Raw genomic sequence first — 21,128 nt, forward strand, 5'->3', positions numbered from 1 at the left:
ATGAGATGTGCCACATAGAAGAACTTTCTGACCACAGTGACAATGTGGTGGTCAAAACAGAGGCTGCTGTGAACCTGTGTTCCCAGATCTCTTATAAAATCTTCTGTGTTCAGTGGACTACCATTGATGTGGTAATTCATGGGAATTGGGTTTTTCCCAAAGGGGATGATGGCACATTTTTGGCATTGCGCTTAAGGCCATGTTTCTGACACCAGTTGTTGGTCTCAGTGAGGCCTTTCTGTAGGATGTCAGCATCACTTGGGGAGTTAATAATAGCTCCCAACATGCAATCGTCTGCAAACTTTGTCAGCCAGAGACCCTTTGTGTTGGCTTGGACTTCAGAGAAGTAGATAGTAAACAGGAAAGGATCCAGGACTGAACCCTGTGGGATTCCACTTGTGACTGGTCGGCAGTCTGACTTGGAGTCCTCTACTCTCACACCGTGGGTTCTATCTGTGAGCCAGTTTGCAATCCACTTAGTAATATAGGGGTTGATTCCTAGCTTAGTGAGTTTTTCTATGATTCCTGAATGGGGAATGGTATCAAACGCCTCGGCCAGATTAAGGTAGGCTGTATGAACCACCTTGCCTTCATCCACTGCTCTGGTGACTGTCTCAAAGAAGTTGACCAAGTTGAGCAGGCATGATCTACCCTTCACAAAACCAAACTGTGTGGGATCCAGAGTTTGGAGATTCCCTATATCCTTGTTTATTAGGTCCATGATGATGCATTCCATACCTTTGCATATCAGACTCATCAGGCTAATGGGGTGATAGTTCCCAGGGTCTGTGGTCACTCCTCCTTTGTGGAGAGGGATGACTGTAGCAGTGTGCCATTTGGTATGGACAAAGCCTGAGGTGAGGCTGTTACTGAACAGGGCACACATGTGAGGTGCCAGTTCACTCTGTAGTTCATGTAGAACACAGCCTAGGATATTGTCAGATCCCATGGAAGCTGTATTCTTGGCCTTGGACAGTGCTATTTTAACCTGTGCAGCAGTAATACTGGGTGCCTGGCAATCTACTGGTATTGTGATTGGTCCTTTGGGGAGGAGAGAGGGGTAAAGTTGCCATTGAATCTGTCTGGAAGTATATTGTCAATTTCTGTTGACTTGGTATAGGAGGTACCATTGTGCAGTAGCTCAGAGCAAATCTGGATATTGCCATGGCGATTCTTTACATAACTATAGAAGGCCTTGTGGTTGTCTTTACTATCTGCTGCAATTCTGTTTTCATAGCTAGCTTTAGAGGATTTGGTGAGGGATCTCAACTTTTTGGTGAGGCTGATAAGGGAGTTTTTCCAGTCTTGGGGCTCACCTTATTCTGCATCAGTTTCCTCCTTCTGTTATAGAGCTTGTTTATGGCAGGTGCCCCCAGATTGGCTTCCTTTTTTTGGAGGAGACCATCTTGGTTATACTGGGTATGGCGAGATCCATGCATTTGTGTACATGTTTGTACAGTGCATTGGTGTATGATTTGGCGGTCATGCAACTATTCTCCATTTGCATGGGTGCCATGAACTTAGCCACTTCTGTTTTAAGGAGCTCAAAGTTAGCTTTGGAGAAGTTTTTCATGGTGGTTACCTTTGCGGGGGTGGGGGTGGGAGGAATCTGGATTTCCAGAGTGATTAGTTTGTACTTGGATTTAACCAGGGAGGAGTTAACTATTGGTGTAGAGCAACGGTTACCCATGTTAGTAATGACCAGGTCAAGAATGTTGCTACCTCTAGTGGGGGTAAGAAAGAGCTAGTCCAGAGCATTTGAATTAATGAATTCCAGGAAATGGTGGGCAAGTGTATTGGTACATGATTAGTTTTCCCAGTTAAGGGAGGGGTAGTTGAAGTTGCCCAGTATGAGAGTGTTAGGTTGGACCCTAATATTCTCCAATGTGCTCAGGAATATGGAGTGTGAGTCTTGGGACATTGTTGGGGACCTATAGCAAGCTATGACCCGAATTGCTGTCTTATCCAATGTTAGCTGCACCTGAAGTATCTCTGATACATGGTGTTGTGCTACTAGTCTGGAGGTATGTGCATCCTTTATGAGTATGGAAACACCACTGCCTTTGGAGAGTCAGTCCAAGTTCTGGGGCCGAAAGGTGTGGAATGAGTTATAGCCTGGTAGTGCAGGGGTACTTTCTGCTGCATTGAACCAGGTCTCTGTTACAGCACAAGTGTAGATGTTCTCCATTTTATGGAGTGCACTCCAGCGAGTGCATTTCCAGATTTAGACTTGTAGCATTGAGCAGCATGACCCTCGGATTGCATTTGTTTGTAGCTGTTATGGTGGTAATTTGGTCTTTAGAACACCACCTAAAAAAGGCACTATAGGGGTGGCAAGAGTTTTGGCCTGTATCCTGAATCCCAGGGTGACAGATGCAGGCCATCTCTGGCAAAGCATCGATATCTGTTAATCATGTCATTCCAGGCAGACAGATACTTGATCCCCTTAGAATGACACCAGAAACTTAGCCAATTGTTGAAATCGATCATGTTCTGCTTGTACTGTGGTGTCATTCTGGGTGATGGTAGGATGCTGCGGGCTAGGGTCATACCCACCTGAGCTACATAATCTGAGAGCTTCTCCATGTCTCTTTTCATGTAGTCCAGGGAGGTACATCTCAGGTCATTCACACCCACATATACAATGACAGAGTCATATTTGTACCTGTTGTTGAGGGACCTAAGTGTGTGCATTATGTGGTGGATCCTGGCACCTGACAGGCAGCTGTCTGTTACTTTCTCCTTTTTCAACCTAGTGAGTGGGAAAACAATGTGCCTCATTATCAAGTCACCTATGATTAGTGTGCTGGGCATGCTGCTTTTCCTTTGGGGCTTTGCTTGAGTGGCACGCTGTTTTGTGTTATGTGTCTCGTGATTAATGTTGTGTTGTGGAGATCAAGTGCATTTCTGCCTTTGAGGTCTCTGCTGTTTGGGTAGATTTGTATTGAGAGCCTCCACAAAGGTGGGTGTGTGGTTTGTGTTTTTATGTGAGGGCACTGCGGGTGTGTGTTCTGGAGTGCTATGTTTTCCATGTGGTGTGGTGCAAGTGTTGACCTTCTCCTCTTGACCAGCTATTCCAGTATTGGCTGGAGAGTGTGTGGCTTCCAATTTGGATATATAAGTGCATCTCTCACAAGTCTGAGTGTTGGGAGGTATGAGGAGAGGGTTGTCGATGTACATGAGGCAGTTGCTACATTTCCTTAGCATACCCAAGTTCACCAGGTTAATAGGAGAATGCACAGGGAACTGACCTTTAGACATGTCCGCATGGGTGGGTATTAATAATAAGTACTGGAGCTGTTTCCTTGTAGAACATTTAGTGCGGGTAGCACTTTTGTGTGCTACAATAATTGCTACAAGAAGTCTGGTAAAGTGCTAGACTGATAACCTAGTAAAAGTGCAGGAGAGGAGAGAACTAGCAGGTCTAAGGGAAAAATTGAAGAGCAGACCTTGGCAGTGCTCAGAAGCTGCAAACAGTCCTGGATACAGCAAATCTGTATCTGGACTAGACTATTTACAGGAAAGGTGGGAAAAAAGTGGAAACGTGGGCTTTTAAACCAGAAAGTTTAAAGAGATGGAAAAACCGCCCAAACAGACAATAAACTACAATTTCTGGGCCAGAAACCACTCCTCTTGTGGTAGATAGGCTACCTAGTACTTATCACTCCCACTGACAAGCTAGAAGGCTTCCCTCTAACACAGAAAGGCTTGGGGGGCTCAGAAGCTTACAAACAGTCCTGGATACAGCAAATCTGTATCTAGACTAGACAAGTTGCAGCAAAGAGGGGAACAAACGCAAATGTGGGGTTTTAAACCAGAAGTTGAAAGAGATGGAGAAAACTGCCCAAACGGCTAACAAAATTCATTTTCTGGGCCAGTAACGACTCCTCTTGTGGTGAATATAATTTTTTGTAATACTAGCACACTAAAGGAGGAGTCCTGATAATATGTTATGGCAAAATGGCAAACATACTACTGTGTTTAGTAGGAACATTTGAATTGCTGTTAAAATTAACAAATCCCTGCATGTGGAAAATTCCATTAAATTAAAATTAAGTTAGCACAAAGCTGGTGAAAACTGCAATTCTCAAATTTCCTTTTAAGAATAAATTAAACTAAAGGTTGAGGTAAAAAGTTAAGAGATGCACTACTGAAAATAATTTAAAACTCTTGCATAAAGAAGACCTAAAAACCATTTGGTGAACATTAAACATTTCAGTAGCCATTACAAAGTATTCTAACAATGAATGCATGCAATAGTATTAGAAACCAAGGCACACTGAAATGAAATGACTATATATGAAGAGGAAATACATAATTTTAGTTCAGCTATTTTAGAAAAAGCAGGAAGCTGAAGGATGATCAGTTCTCTACAGAAAATAACAGGCATAGTTCAAACAAAAACTGAGGTATGAGAGATGCCAAACACTTCTGATAACAGCTAGAACAATAAATGTTAAAGTGTTCATGTGTGTGTTATTTTGGGAGCCATCCAGCTTCCCTCTAAACTGGACTTAAAGATTCATCTTATCCAGGTTTGTGACTTATCTCTTGTATAGTGTGTGTGTGTGTGTGTGTGTGTGTGTGTGTGTGTGTGTGTGTGTGTGTGTGTGTGTGTGTGTGTGTGTGTGTGTGTGCGTGCGTGCATGCGTGTGTGTGTGTGTGTGTGTGTGTGTGTGTGTGTGTGTGTGTGTGTGTGTGTGTGTGTGGGTATGTGTGAATCTACATTACTGAAACAACATGATGTGACATAATAACTGTCGGGAGATGTCATCTGTACAGCAGGTAAACAAGGGAAGAATACATATCAGGTACATAGAAACAAGGGAAGAATATACCTCAGGCACATATAAACGAGGGAAGAATACACCTCAGGTACTTAGAAACAAGGGAAAAATACACCTCGGGTAGAGAGAAAAACAAACAAGGGAAGAATACACCTCAGGTACAGAGAAAAACAACAAGAGAAGAATACACCTCAGGTACAGAGAAACAATGGAAGAATACACTTCAGGTATAGAGAAAAACAAACAAGGGAAGAATGCACCTCAGCTACAGAGAAACAAGGGAAGAATACACCTCATTTACAGAGAAACAATGGAAGAATACACTTCAGGTATAGAGAAAAACAAACAAGGGAAGAATACACCTCAGGTACAGAGAAAAACAACAAGAGAAGAATACAACTCAGGTACAGAGAAACAATGGAAGAATACACTTCAGGTATAGAGAAAAACAAACAAGGGAAGAATGCACCTCAGCTACAGAGAAACAAGGGAAGAATACACTTCAGGTATAGAGAAAAACAAACAAGGGAAGAATGCACCTCAGGTACAGAGAAACAAGGGAAGAATACACCTCATTTACAGAGAAACAAGGGAAGAATACACCACAGGTGCAGGGAAACATGGGAAGAATACACTGCAGATACAGAGAAAAGCAAACAAGGGAAGAATACACCTTGGGTACAGACAAAAACAAACAAGGGAAGAATATACCTCAGCTACAGAGAAAAACAACAAGAGAAGAATACACCTCAGGTACAGAGAAACAAGGGAAGAATACACTTCAGGTACAGAGAAACAAGGGAAGAATACACCTCATTTACAGAGAAACAAGGGAAGAATACACCACAGATGCAGGGAAACAAGGGAAGAATACACCGCAGATACAGAGAAAAACAAACAAGGGAAGAATACACCTTGGGTACAGACAAAAACAAACAAGGGAAGAATATACCTCAGCTACAGAGAAACAAGGGAAGAATACACATCAGGTATGTTGCACACGTGTCCTTACTCACTCCTTTGTTATTATTAAGGGAATTTAAAAAGGGTTAAAATATGGCTGGCATAACTGATATCATTTTCTGGGCTTGTTAAAAAAAAGAATAGCTAATAAAAATGTTGATGGTCCTTTGAACAAGTGCCATCATAGTAAAGAAATGCAGATGCAGGGCAACTTTACCAGCAAGACAGAGCCTCAGCTGATGTAAAAAAGCTTTATATAAATCACAGCACATGTTGTAGCCACAAAATAAGGCTAGTACACATAAAATAAGTACAGGATACAAATAAAATGAAAAATACAACCAAATAAAATGTAAAAACATTCAAACATTTGACGAAAGCGCTTAACTTGTTTTTACGTTTTATTTGGTTGTATTTTTCGTCTTGTTGGCAAAGTTTCCCTGCATCTGCATTTCTTGGTTTTTGACTGCTTGGCTCGTTTTTGCCATCATAGTAAACTAAGAGGCCGTGTTATTAAATCTAGTAACACAAAACACATAGTAGGATGGCAAAAGAACATAAAAAAATTGTGTGGAATAGTGTGGGTGTCTTAATAAATATGTTTAGGAGAACTAAATTGGATAATAGTATTATTAATAGAAGTGATGCTTAAGTAAGTAAATGATGTGTTAAAACACGGCATTAATGCATTTAATTAAAATATTGCAGTAAGTGTTCAGTGTGGCAAAATAAACTTAAATGGCTAAAAGCAAAAGTGTCAAATATTGAAGAAAAATGGCTTAGGCAAGTTTAAAAAGAGCAGGATCTTAGGCCTTCAAGCATTATAGATTAGTAGTTCATGAAAAAAGAGATGAATTTAAATCAGTGTACAATTACAAAAAATAAATTGTCTATTTTAAGTCACAGTTAGCAGAATGGTAAATGCAGGTCTATTAGTTGACCATTACTGTCCTTATGTACTAATAAAGGGTACCTATATGTACAGTTATGAATGCAAATTTCAATACTACTTTTTCTAAAAAGAAATTCATTATAAAAATTACAAAAAAATGTTAGCTATTAAATAGCACAAACCATTTTGAATAGGTCAATGTTACAATCTTCAAAGTAAAATTTTAAGATTTTTTCACTTATCCATTAAATTATACTTGATTTCTGCTTTAAAACAATATATTACATGTAGGCAGAAGGTTAGCAGATGCAGATATATGTTGCTAAGAAAAGGCATGACTAAAATTTAGATCTTCTAGTCAGTTAAGCAAATTGCTATCATAAATCACACTGTGAAGTTATAAAAGGAATTCAGTTCAGTTTAACATCAGTAATTTTGATATTATATACTTAATGAGGAAAACAATGCTAGTTTCTCTTATGCCATTAATAATCCTATCCTAAACCAGACAGAAACTGATAAAGATCTGGGTGTACATGGCTGTGTGGAATAGAGGGATAAAGCACTGGCTACAACCCAAATGAGATGAGATTAATTAAGTGCTCAGGCACTGAGAGATCCACCCAGGGGAAGATGTGAGTGAGTGGCTTATGCATTATCCTGGGATGAAGGAAATGGTAATTTCTGGTGAGCAATGCCTGTGTGCAAAAATAGAGGCTTGAATATTGACAGTGACTATAAGACCATGGGTTGTGGACTTGGCAATCCCAGTATGGTGAAGGCTGTTGTCAGGATGCTTGTTTGCGTGGAAGCATGCAGATATTAAGGGGAAGAGCGCAAGATGCTACCACAGTGACAAGGTTACCAACTTTAACCACTAGGGTGGAGTTAGGCCCATACAAAGAGAAAACCCTAGTCACTGCATGTAACACAACTCTGTGATTGGCTCTCAGTCAAGAAATGAAGGAGAATCAGTCATCAGCAGTGCTTGGAAGTCAACAGGCATTAGAGAAAACTGGAGACCTGGGCAGAGTAATACCTAGTAGTGTAGTATTTTCTTACAGTATTAATCATTAATTAATAATGTTTCATAGATGGATGACTGGTTTGGTTTCAGAGCTATGGACTACAAATCAGTGTGAAAAAATGAATTATCACACCTTTTGTAAAGAAAGTCACCTCTGAAATTTGCTACATTGATAATTCATCCCTAAAAGTAGATCTAGTGATGGGGTATCTGGATACACATGTTGATAGTAATCTGACCACTGACTAAAATGTGTCTACTGTGGTGAGAAAATCACAACTTATAAGTATGGGCATGGTATCCAGGTCAAAGGAGGACATTTTCCACTGTACTCAGCTGTCAACAGACCAGTCATTGAGCACAGTGCACCCTTTGTCATTTGAAACAACTTGAGAAACCACAAAAGTTCTTCACAAAAATAATACAGAGAGTAAACAGCAAGTCCTGTACAGACCATCTCAAATCCCTATCCCAGTACTCAGTTTCCTACAGACTGCTGCATGGCGATCTGTGCCTAGCCTACAAGGCATCCTCTGATCTCACACTGATGGATTTATTTTACAAATGCAAAACAAATAGCATCAGAAGTACCAAGTGTGGCTGGTGACTTCAAATCAAAGATGGGCTGCAAGAGACAACTGCATGGGTGGGGCCAATGGGAAAGGGTGTGGTCAACTAGAAAGGGGTGGGGCTATGGTAAAAAAACACAAAAACTGGGACTTTAATTAAATACACTGCCCTGGGTGCCACTGCCAAACCATCATTATGAGAGTCCAATCAAGACAAAAGGAATTGTAGAAGAAAAAAATATTTCAGTGTATTGGCTACATGACAGCTTACTTAATATCTAGATGGAAACAAAAAGGTTGCGAGTCATTAAAAAATACATTATTTTTTAAATGCATTACTGGAATGCCAGTTAAAATCAAGTATAAAAAAAACAAGCAGCACTCAACTCAAACCACTTCTCCTTTCACTGCCGTTCTAATTAAAATTTATATTCAGCTTTATAAAAGTACCAAGTAACATGCTGAAAGAAGCAATACCCCCAATTGTAAAAATGTTTCTTATCCAAAAAAGACCTGGTGCCTGACAGCAACTATCTAATTGTTTCATGGGGAAAACATGATCAAAGTAAAGAATAAACAGCAAATAAGAAACAAGCTCAAGATAAATTGCTTAAATGATTACTGCACAGGTTATGGACCACACATGATAGACTGACATTCTGTTTAGTTTACAGGTAAAGCCTGAAAAGATGACTGCAAGTCTTCAACAAATGCAATGAGCTTCTGAAAATACTGTAATCCTGTCCTTTATTACAAATACTGTCATATGCATTTCAATACCTAAGGCTTATACGCTATCTAGTTATGTAAATATTCTCTGCATTGCAACAACAAAAAGGCTTTCAGTGTTGGTAATTCTTTAATAGTATGCTTATTAAAGCTTACTTGCTTCTTACAGTCTCAGACATGCTTATCTGATGGTCATTAAAGCATTGCTACTTAAACACAAAGCAACAGGCACTACAATGACATGCATTTTCTGAGTAAGAAGCATAAATTAACAACATAAAAATATGACAGAAAACCAGAACATTTTGCAAAATCAAGAACAGATGAAAAGCCACTGTAGTTCTTGTGTCTACCTTGGACAGGGGGATAGTCTGCACACTTACACTGCATAACAGCTCCTTGCCTTGCTTGGACACATCCAGAGTCACTATGTGGAGGAGTGGGGTGCAACAAGTATGTCACAATTTGATCCGGTCCCATTGATGCTGTGTTTTTAGCTTTAGAAAGAGCAGCTTTCACCTGCGCATTTGAGATGTCCGGGAGGCTACACTCGGCTGGGATAGTTATCTCTCCTTTAGGGGGGGAGAGGGGGGTGAAGTTTGCACTGAACCTGTCTGCCAGTATGTTGGCAATGTCTGTGGGTTCAGTGATTTTTGTATCATTTTGGACCAATTCTGAGCATATCTGGGAGTTTCCACCCAGGTTCCTAACATAGCTGAAAAAGGCCTTATGATTGTCCTTTGAATCCATGGCAATTTTCTCTCAAAATTGGCCTTAGTTGATTTTATGAGTGCTCGTATTTTTACTAATAATAATCAGGGGTGACTTCCCTTTTATGGATTTTGTTCTATCATGTAATAGCTTTCTCCTCTTATTGTAAAGTTTTTTAATGGCTGGGGTCCACCAGACTGGACGTTTGCCCTTTGTGGAAAGAGTCTTGGTTTTATTTGGGATTGCCTGATCCATGCAGTCCTGGAGGTGTTCATAGAAGGCATTTGTAAGGGCTTCAAGAGCTTGGGTTGTGGTTTCCACTGGCTCAGGGGCCTTGAAGGATACCACACCTGTCTTGAGTAGTGTGAAGTTTGCATTAGAGAAGTTCTTCACTATGGTCTTTTTTGTTTGGGGTGGGGTGGGATGCGGATTTCCAGTGAGATTAGTTTATGATCAGATCTCACCAATGAGGGATATACTTCCGGTGTGGAGCATTTTGTCCCCATGTTTGTGACAATGAGATCTAGTATATTTTCTCCTCTCGTGGGAACAGTGACTAGCTGTTCCATGGCATTTGAATTTATGAACTCCAGCAACCGTTGGGCTAGAAAGTTTGGGCTTGATTAATGTTCCCAGTCTATATTCGGGTAGTTGAAGTCACCCAATATGATGGTGTTTGGAGATACATTTATACCCTCCAGTGTCTTCAGGAAGGCTGTGTGGGGTTCCTGAGTTTGAGAGGGTGGCCTGTAGCATGCTACAAATTGTACAGCAGTTTTGCCTATGGTTAGTTGCACCTGGATGGTTTCCGAAACTTCTTCTTCTGGCTTTTCCCAGTTAGGGGTCACCACAGCAGATCACCTGTCTGCTCATGATTGGCAGTGGAGTTTAATGGTGTTGAGTTGCCAGCCCAGTGCCCAACCTTCCACAGAAGACACACACACACACACACACACACACACACACACACACACACACACACACACACACACACACACACACACACCTAGGGCCAATTTAGAGTGTCCAATCCACCTACAGCATGTCTTTGGGATGTGGGAGGAAACCAGAGGACCCTGAGGAAACCCACACGACCAGAGGGACACATGCAGACTGAAGGCACCCCAGCTGAGGATCAAATCAGAGGACCTCTTGCTGTGAGGCAGCAATGCTAACTGCTGCACCACCACAGACGCCCAGTCTGAAGTCTGAAATCTGAAACTCAGTGTCATTATTTAGTGACTTCATTCCTAAATGATTTGTCAGAAAATCACAAATTTTATTAGGAACAAACCAAAAATAAGAAGCAAAAATTTATTCATTCTGCCAAAATCTGGACAGTTAAGAGGTATAGTTCAGCTGGGGCTGTCTGGGTTTGCCACCCCCCCCTCACAAAATCACGGTCAAATGGGGCCTCCCCCTGCAGCCATTTCAATGTCCCATTACTTGGCTATTTCGTCCCATTTACCATAAACACTGTAATGTGCATACTGCTTTACTTCCATGATGACTTGGATTTCATTTAAAAGTTTTTTTTACATTTTACAACACAAACTCTAATAAACATCTGCTAAACAAAGCAATGCAGTATCACAATAAAAATAGACTTAACATTAAAACTTCTCTGCTCCTGAAACTCACATTCATTAAAACAGCATTGAAACACAAAGAAAATACATCCGGCCAGTGGCAGATAAAGATTAACTTTGGGCTGTTTTCAAATCATAGGCCCCTTGCACACTTTGATACACCTTCCTGACTGTATTAAATTATATTCCTCATACAATACATTATAGCTGTTATAGGGCATTTTAAATGTATTGTTTTGTACATTTTTCTAGTAAACAATGAAACAAAATGCATGCGCTAATAATGACAAAACTGCCCAGTTCAGAAAATTTCCATCATAAAAAATCTACTCAAACTTCTACAATCCACCAGTATCAGTAAATATGCACAATCTCTGCAGAAGTAAAAGTAATTTAAATAATTCCACATTAAAGAGATCTGTAACTAATGAAGAGGCTGCTGCTAGCAAACAACTTTATATTTCATTGTTTCATCTACAAATAATGTGATTTTTGCCATTGAGGAACAAATTGCCTATGTTACAATAAAACAGTGATAAGCTAATAATATTGCAATAGGGAATGGATGGCAAACTGATAACAGGTTCATCATTACAAGGTATCTCCACCAAAGAGGACATTCTCAGGACTGCAGGATCCACTACCGTACAGTATCAGCAATGCATCTATATACTGTGGGAGTAGAACCTGCAGTCTTCTGCATCAAAAGCAAATATACTACCTGTTGTACTATTAACGATACAAGCAGACTCAGTATAAGCAGCATTACACTTCTCTTCCAGCTCTCAGCTCCTTGTAAAATCCACTCAACACTCAACTGTATCTCTCAACATTGAAGCACAAGAAATCTGGAAAAAGACAAAATGTATTGGGAGGGGGGGACAAAAGCTGAAAAACTAGGGACACATTTTAAACACTGCTTGTGTAATCTTGGAAAGTTGCTAGAATAAAATACTGTGTTACCACCGTGCATTTCACTGCCAAGTCTTGAACCCTGGACCCTGTGCACTACAGTCAGAGCAACATATCACTATGCCATATCAGCTGTTTCATGAATGACAGGTAGATTGAAACTTAAATGGCTATCATTTACTGAATTCAGTTATCACCATAGCGCCTCAACCTCTTAGCACAAAAAACCTGGACAAAGCCAATAATGGGGGAATACACCCCCAAAAATAGGGACATAGTTTATATATTGATCTTATAAACAGAAAATTGCTAGAATAAAAGATTTTGTGTTACCATGTACTTTCTGAAGAAAATGAAGTCTGAAATTCAAATGCCTGTCATTATTCAAAATCCAGAAAACAACAAATTTCACAAGAACAAAATTATGGCAAAAATTTCACAAGTGGTGGTGGGTAGAGAATTCAAGCTCTTGCTACCTGCTCCCAAGGTACAGGGTTTGAGTCTAGCCACCAGGTCTATTTCCTGAGTTCTGTCTAGCCACCAGGTATATTTAACTGGGGCATTTCACACACACACACACACACACACACACACACACACACACACACACACACACACACACACACACACACATGCCCTACCTGAGCCCAGCAAAGTTTGTCTGTTCAAAGCCCAGTTTCCTTGCAGTAAAATCCACAAAGCTAACTCCACATTCAAAGCTTGGCTTAGAAAGCCCATGAGAGCAAGTCCTTCGCTCACGTGAGCAGGCTGGGTAGCAGCCTGCAGACATTGCAGTCTGATCTCCTTCCAGTCTATGCAGTTGTAACTGCCAGACTTCTGGGATCTATGCTGTCTTTTTAATCCGGACTGCTGGTGAGACAGTCCAGATTCTGTGTGAATACTCTGGACTGGTTCACCAGCAGTCTGGATTGGGAAATGCCTCAAATGCACATGCATGATGTTCTGGGACTCGTGTTTGGTTTTTTACTTTTAGTTTTCATTTTTCTTTTCTTTTTACAGTTGGGGAGGGGCTGCAGTCTTGCAGCCCAGTAGAATAAGCTGCCCCTGGAAGTACCTATTCTTAGGACTTAAACCCCCTCTGTGACATAAACAGGACATGTTGGAGGGAGACATATGTATCTTAAAGGATATCCCTTCTTTGGAACAGGCTTACTATCCATATGAAGCAACATTCACTCCTAACCATACCCAAATGTAACTTAGACCAATGCATGGGAAATCACACATTTACCCTTTGGTTGGCATATATGCCCCTAATTGAAAGGGGCAGTTTGTGAACACTTGATGTGTACAAGCCTATATTGTAACTAATAAAATTCCTTGGGATATTGACTCATGTCAGCATTATTTTGGTAATTGTAGGGTAAGCTTAGCTAGGCTTGAAATGGCTTATGCTCTTATAAACCTGAAGCCACCTAAGAACCCGTGTCTTTTCAGGAAGCAACTGTTGTGGTATCCATTTTAAAAGCCTAGTTTGACATCTTATTGTATATAATACATCTTTCATCAGCTGCCCAGAAGCAGACTACCTCAGTGCAGGAAAGTGCCAAATATTTGGTCACTGTTGGAAAAGCAAGATTTACAGTATACTGAATGCCATTTCTGAAAAACAATATTCTGTAGGGAATTAAAACAATACTAATAGTCTAACTTATTTTAATAATGTCAAAGTCACAGATTATCACAAGGTAAAGAAATTATCAAACTGTGTTCATATAACTGATCTCTGATAATTGCAGTTTAAAAGTAAGAATTCAGCAAACAGATCTCTCCCAAATCATCACTATGCTCATTGCAATTACAAAAGTAAAGCCTTTAAGCCCTATTCTATGTATTAGAACTCTATGTATATGTTTTGCAAATTGACTTTATGGTAATTCATTATTTTGACAAAGACTTTTATATGTGTATATATATATATATATATATATATATATATATATATATATATATATGGGTTCCTATCACATCATCGAACTGTGTAATCACCGACACTCACCTCTTCGACACCAATCCATCGACATCCATATCATCGACAATTCCGGTAAGCGATCTTCTCCCTCACAGGACCCATGGTAGCGCTTCTTCCTGTGTTACACCGATCAGGGTTTACGTGATTCCGTACAATTTACCTTGAAAGCACTACCATGGGTCCTGTGAGGGGGAAGATCGCTTACCGGAATTGTCGATGATATGGACGTCGATGGATTGGTGTCGAAGAGGTGAGTGTCGGTGATTACACAGTTCGATGATGTGATAGGAACCCATATATATATATATATATAGGTAAAATAAAATAGAAAATATATATTTATCCTGTTTGCATGTCAATTGGCACATTAGTTATCAGGTCTATAGTTAAGCATATTGGATACTGTGAAAACATCCATGTGAAGTAGTCAACAAAGATAACATTAATAAGCATATTGGATACTGTGAAAACATCCATGTGAAGTAGTCAACAAAGCTAACATTACAGATTACAATAATTTATTGCCGTATAGAATGAATTCCAGGTGACATTATAGATTATTATAATTTATTGCTTTGTCAAATTAATTCCAGTGACAATAGCTTTTTATATGAGACCACACAATCAATTTTCATTGATTGAAAGCTCAGTGTCTTATTAGAAACCCACAGTGAAATGCAATTTCCTTAAATGATACAAGGAGTTGCAGCTTAGGGTATTGCACTTCTGTGGAGCACAGATGATATGTCTTAGAACGTATTACTTTTATTGGTCATTGTACTCAACAATTGAAAAAATAATACTTATTCATTCCTACTGTCAAGTCTCAAAAGAAACAAACTTTGGCCAGCTAGAACCCATGACTGACCATGGAATACAACTGAAAATTAATTATTTATTTTCAGCTATTGGTTGACAGTATCTCTTGAATGGTTACTTCTGGCCAATATGTATGGCATTTGTAAATTGATTATTTAATCCAGGCCATGATTGACAGTGATTCTGTAATCAAGGAAGATGCAGCCAGATACACAGAAGTCATTAATTCCTCAGTATGTCAGACATGAAAATATAAATGTGCTATTCACAAGATACCTCTCTGAAGGTAGAGAAACCTCAGAGTTTAGAGTGCATACAAAGGAGCATACAAGATGTGTAGGATTGCTTGCTGAGAAAAATACTTTTGTTACAGTTACTGCATACATGCAACAGTATAAAAACTATTTTCGGTACGTACGTATTATCGCAACCACATTTCTAATGTAGTATAATGTATTCACTGCTTTTAAACAATTTTTGTCATTTATATTTAATAAGACTGAAATGAGCCACAGTATAGTGGTATCTAGTACTTCAGGAAAAAAAAATAAGCTGTCCCTGTATTTGTGCTAAGGAATACGGTGACTTTAATTGTTTTAGCTCAACCAGGTTACAAGCGACTCAATCTTCAGATATTAGCATAAAATGTGGAGTCCTTCTTTCTGCTGCTGTAAAGTTATCTGAAAGGTATGTTAACATCAGTTTTAGACCAAGTTTTCCTGTCGAGGAGGCTTTCTGTGTTGTGATTATGAAAGTGATCACAAACTTTGGAGGGGGATCTGCCTATGACAAATACAGCAAAAGGATATTTGTGTTCAATGCCCATTACAGCAAGTGTTAGGAAAGTAGGACAGGAATTTTAAGAGGAGTAAGTATGGCAAAAAGGCAAAGAAGGAGCTTGACTTTCAAGAATAACAGGCTCCTGGCATACCAGGTTAGTATTTGGACGGCGCAGTGGTACAGCGGTAGTGTTGTCGCCTCACACCAAGAGGTTCTCCGGTTCAATTCTCATCTGAAGTGCCTTATATGTGGAGTCTGCATGTCTTCCCTGTGTTCATGTAGGTTTCCTTCCACATTTCAAAAACATGTGTCTGGAGTGTTTCTCCCCAGGCCTCCGCTGAAAATTGGCTTTGTTCCAAGTCGGACTTTCGTGGTAAACAAATGTTAAATAAATAAAATAAATAATATCTACTGAATACAAAGATGAAATAATTTGAACAATACCAGCATGTGTCAGACTTCATGGATGCAACTACCATGTAATTTAAGCCTCCAGAATCAGAAGTGCTTCTCAACTGTTGATTTAGGAAGCTCATGTCAAAAGTACTACAAAGAACAGTACGGCACCATTATACAAAGACATTATTTAAGAAAAGTAAGTATTTTTTTCATAAATAATGTCATTGTATAATAGCAATAACTGACTCCATGGTTGTGATATATTGAAATTTACCTACAGTTGGCTTTATTTAATCACTCGGGTTTCACCCTCATGATTAAACCACACCAACCATGGGTAAATCTTCAATATACCACACCACGTCATCATTTATTGCTTAAATAATTTATTAAGTACTTTTTTCAAGATATTTTAGCATGTCATTCTGTGAAATTACTGTTTTATAATAAGAAGAACTGAAGAGAAAGGTGAGTCAAATCAGTCTGCCTGTAAACATTTAATTTCCTAGACAGCATGTCATTAATTTCTGGGCATTTTTGCATGCTTCTTGGAATGTATATTTATGTGAACTGTTGTTAATCACCATCATTAGTTATTTATGTGACATAATAAAGAAATGCTGAAAAGATACATTCTGCCAAATCGGGACTAACTTCATTTTAATAACTATATAATTAAAAGGTATGTTAAGGTTGGCATTTTCACAAAATAAAATGGACAAACGTTAATAAGAGCAATGCATTGCTTTGTGTCTGTATTGAAACAACCTCTCTAAATCCAGAATTATTATCCTCTCAGAAAAAAAATAGTGCCATGTAACCATAATAATGTAATATAATATAATCAGCCATTATGTAGCACACTGTCTGAAAATGAAATTATGGTACTTTATTATAATCATATGAAAAACAGACTAAGCTATCATACTAAAGTGAAATAAGGCAAGGTTCGTGACCATCAAGACTTTGAAAATACTTTAAAATTGATGTAAGGCACATTTTTTTAAATGATAACAACAAAGACGTCCTGTCTCTGAGATTGCACGTTAAATCCCTAAGTTGTTTCCACATAAATACACTAGTTGTTTGATTGCTGTACCTATTCAGATGTGTTTTGCTTTTATTTTATCTCACTGTCCTATGTTTGCTTATGTCCTGTTTATTATTGACTGGCTGAGTCCCACAAAGCTAAACATATTTTTCAAAAGTAATGTTTCTCAAAAAGGTAACACGTTCAGAATACAATGAAAGCAAGATACTTATACCTGTCAGTGGTAGTATGAGCAGTAACTGCAGATATACCTTCTCTGGTATGTTCAGACTCAGCAAGGAAGTATAATGCAAGTAAATGAATTAGTACCAAAAATCAAAGGAAAAATGTAAATGTATACCATGAGCAGGGAAAAAAGCAACATCTGAAATAGTTAATGCAGTAAAACTAAGATGTTATTAATCCAAATAATAGTCCACAGTGTTTCACCATTTTAAGGACTATGTTATTTCATTGCCCCATGTTTTGTCCCTTTTAATAGATTCTTTTGTCACTGCTCTCCATTCTTCCTCTTGTTGATTCTTTATGTCAGAAGTATATACACACAAGTACATGCATGCAGGTTCGTAATCAGCTATCCTTCTAAAACTGCAACTGTTGCATTCTTTTTTCTATAGAAGAGATTGATATGTATAGTTAGTTCTTTTGTTCATTGAGTTCACTTTTAACCTGTCATTTCAGAGTTATTGTTCTACTGCTGTTCACTAATAACATTCCAGTAGCCCTCAGCTTATACTTGTATAGCATCATAATTTACTGTAGTGTGCCCTCAGGTTATACTGTTATAGCTTCATACTTTACACTTTACTGTAGTGTACCCTCAGATTATACTGTTATAGCTTTATACTTTACACTTTACTGTAGTGTGCCCTCAGGTTATACTGTTATAACTGTATACTTTACTGTAATGAGCCCTCAGGTTATACTGTTATAACTGTATATGTTACACTTCATTGTAGTGTACCCTCAGATTATACTGTTATAGCTTTATACTTTACTCTTTACTCTAGTGTGCCCTCAGGTTATACTGTTACAGCTTCATACTTTACACTTTACTATAGTGTGCCCTCAGGTTATACTGTTATAACTGTATACTTTACACTTCACTGTAGTGTACCCTCAGGTTATAGTGTTACAGCTTCATACTTTACACTTCACTGTAGTAAGCCCTCAGGTTTATACTGTTATAACTGTATACTATACACTTTACTGTAATGAGCTCTTAGGTTATACTGTTATAACTGTATACGTTACACTTCACCATAGTGTACCCTCAGATTATACTGTTATAGCTTTATACTTTACACTTTACTGTAGTGGCCCTATACTATTATAACTGTATACTTTACACTTTACTGTAATGAGCCCTCCGGTTATACTGTTATAACTGTATACGTTACACTTCACTGTAGTGTACCCTCAGATTATACTGTTATAGCTTTATACTTCACACTTTACTCTAGTGTGCCCTCAGGTTATACTGTTACAGCTTCATACTTTACACTTTACTATAGTGTGCCCTCAGGTTATACTGTTATAACTGTATACTTTACACTTCACTGTAGTGTGCCCTCAGGTTATAGTGTTACAGCTTCATACTTTACACTTCACTGTAGTGAGCCCTCAAGTTTATACTGTTATAACTGTATACTTTACACTTTACTGTAATGAGCCCTCAGGTTATACTGTTATAACTGTATATGTTACACTTCACTGTAGTGTACCCTCAGATTATACTGTTATAGCTTTATACTTTACACTTTACTGTAGTGTGCCCTCAGGTTATACTGTTACAGCTTTATACTTTACACTTTACTGTACTGCGCCTTCAGGTTATACTGTTAAAGCTTCATACTTTACACTTTACTATAGTGTGCCCTCAGGTTATACTGTTATAACTGTATACTTTGCACTTCACTGTAGTGTGCCCTCAGGTTATAGTGTTACAGCTTCATACTTTACACTTCACTGTAGTGAGCCCTCAGGTTTATACTGTTATAACTGTATACTTTACACTTTACTGTAATGAGCCCTCAGGTTATACTGTTATAACTGTATACGTTACACTTCACTGTAGTGTACCCTCAGATTATACTGTTATAGCTTTATACTTTACACTTTACTGTAGTGTGCCCTCAGGTTATACTGTTACAGCTTTATACTTTACACTTTACAGTACTTTGCCTTCAGGTTATACTGTTAAAGCTTCATACTTTACACTTTACTATAGTGTGCCCTCAGGTTATACTGTTATAACTGTATACTTTGCACTTCACTGTAGTGTGCCCTCAGGTTATAGTGTTACAGCTTCATACTTTACACTTCACTGTAGTGTGCCTTGAGATTATGCTGTTAGAGCTTCATACTTTACATTTTATGGTAGTATGCCCTAAGGTTATACTGTTATAGCTTCATACTTTACACTTTGCTGTAGTGTGTCCTCAGGATTCATACTTTACACTTTACTGCAGTGTGCCCTCAGGTTATACAGTTACAGCTTCATACTTTACACTTTACTGTAGTGGCCCTCAGGTTATACTGTTATAACTGTATACTTTACACTTAACTGTAGTGTGCCTTCAGGTTATACTGTTAAAGCTTCATACTTTACTGTAGTGGCCCTCAGGTTATTCTGTTATAACTGTATACTTTACACTTTACTGTAGTGGCCCTCAGGTTATACTGTTAAAGCTTCATACTTTACACTTTACTGTAGTTGCCCTCAGGTTATACTGTTAAAGCTTCATACTTTACACTTTACTGTAGTGGCCCTCAGGTTATACTGTTATAACTGTATACTTTACACTTTACTTTAATGTGCCCTCAGGTTATGCTGTTACAGCTTCATACTTTACACTTTACTGTAGTGGCCCTCAGGTTATACTGTTAAAGCTTCATACTTTACACTTTACTGTAGTTGCCCTCAGGTTATACTGTTAAAGCTTCATACTTTACACTTTACTGTAGTGGCCCTCAGGTTATACTGTTATAACTGTATACTTTACACTTTACTTTAATGTGCCCTCAGGTTATGCTGTTACAGCTTCGTACTTTACACTTTACTGTAGTGACCCTCAGGTGATACTGTTATAGCTTCATACTTTACACTTTACTGTAGTGACCCTCAGGTGATACTGTTATAGCTTCATACTTTACTTTAGTGTGTCTTCTTTTGCAGCTATATTACATTATTATGCAGTTGCTGGGTCTCAGTTTCCTGCATTAACTTCTCTGTGCTTTCCTTTCCCTTTTAGGCGGCATTTCACCAAGATGTCCCTGATTTTTAGTCATATGTTGGCTGAACTGAAAGCCATCTTTCCAAATGGAGTGTTCCAGGGAGATAACTATAGAATTACTAAAGTGGATGCTGCAGAATTCTGGAGAAAATCCTTTGGAAATCGGTGAGAAAATCATTTTATTTTTGTTACCACTGCTGATTCCAATGCAGAGATAGTTGTATTAACTATATTTAGCAGATATCTAACTGACAAAACTTTCTGCGATACATACTAATAATATACAGTCAACCACAAATAGCAAGTTTGTGTTTCCACTGATGGAGTTAAAGATAGCAATTTGTGAGCCTGATTACTAAAATATAAGTTTCTGCTGTTCTTTCAACCTTGACATGGAAAAAAACGACTAATGTTCTCCAGTACTTTCATTGTTGCTCTGCATACGAGTTACATTCTTAGTGAGTGATGATGTAATGATTGCTCCTGCTTTACTTAAGGGCTGCTGGTGATTTTTTTTAATAGCATGTTGACAAATGGGCTTTTACAAATTAAATGGAAAGCTCTATTGCTGATACCATATCACATTAAGCACAAGTTGTGTTTGCAGACATAATAAGCCACAAAGCCCCTGATTTATGTCTGTGCTGTAGCTATGTCTCTATCAGCTGTGG

At 38.5% G+C, this 21,128-nt stretch overlaps 1 protein-coding gene across 2 annotated transcripts in view; it reads left to right on the plus strand.

Moving 5' to 3' along the window:
- LOC122809292 (E3 ubiquitin-protein ligase CBL-like) overlaps positions 1-21,128 on the plus strand; it is a 645,680-nt gene that overhangs the window by 343,027 nt on the left and 281,525 nt on the right. For both annotated transcript variants that reach the window (XM_044080672.1, XM_044080673.1), the window contains exon 2: positions 20,476-20,622. In XM_044080672.1, the coding sequence (XP_043936607.1) occupies positions 20,476-20,622 (147 nt within the window). The remainder of the gene's footprint in view (positions 1-20,475; positions 20,623-21,128) is intronic.

This window comes from Protopterus annectens, chromosome 8.part0 (genome assembly GCF_019279795.1).
Source record: "Protopterus annectens isolate FY-2018-M chromosome 8.part0, PAN1.0, whole genome shotgun sequence".
Taxonomy (NCBI): domain Eukaryota; kingdom Metazoa; phylum Chordata; order Ceratodontiformes; family Protopteridae; genus Protopterus; species Protopterus annectens.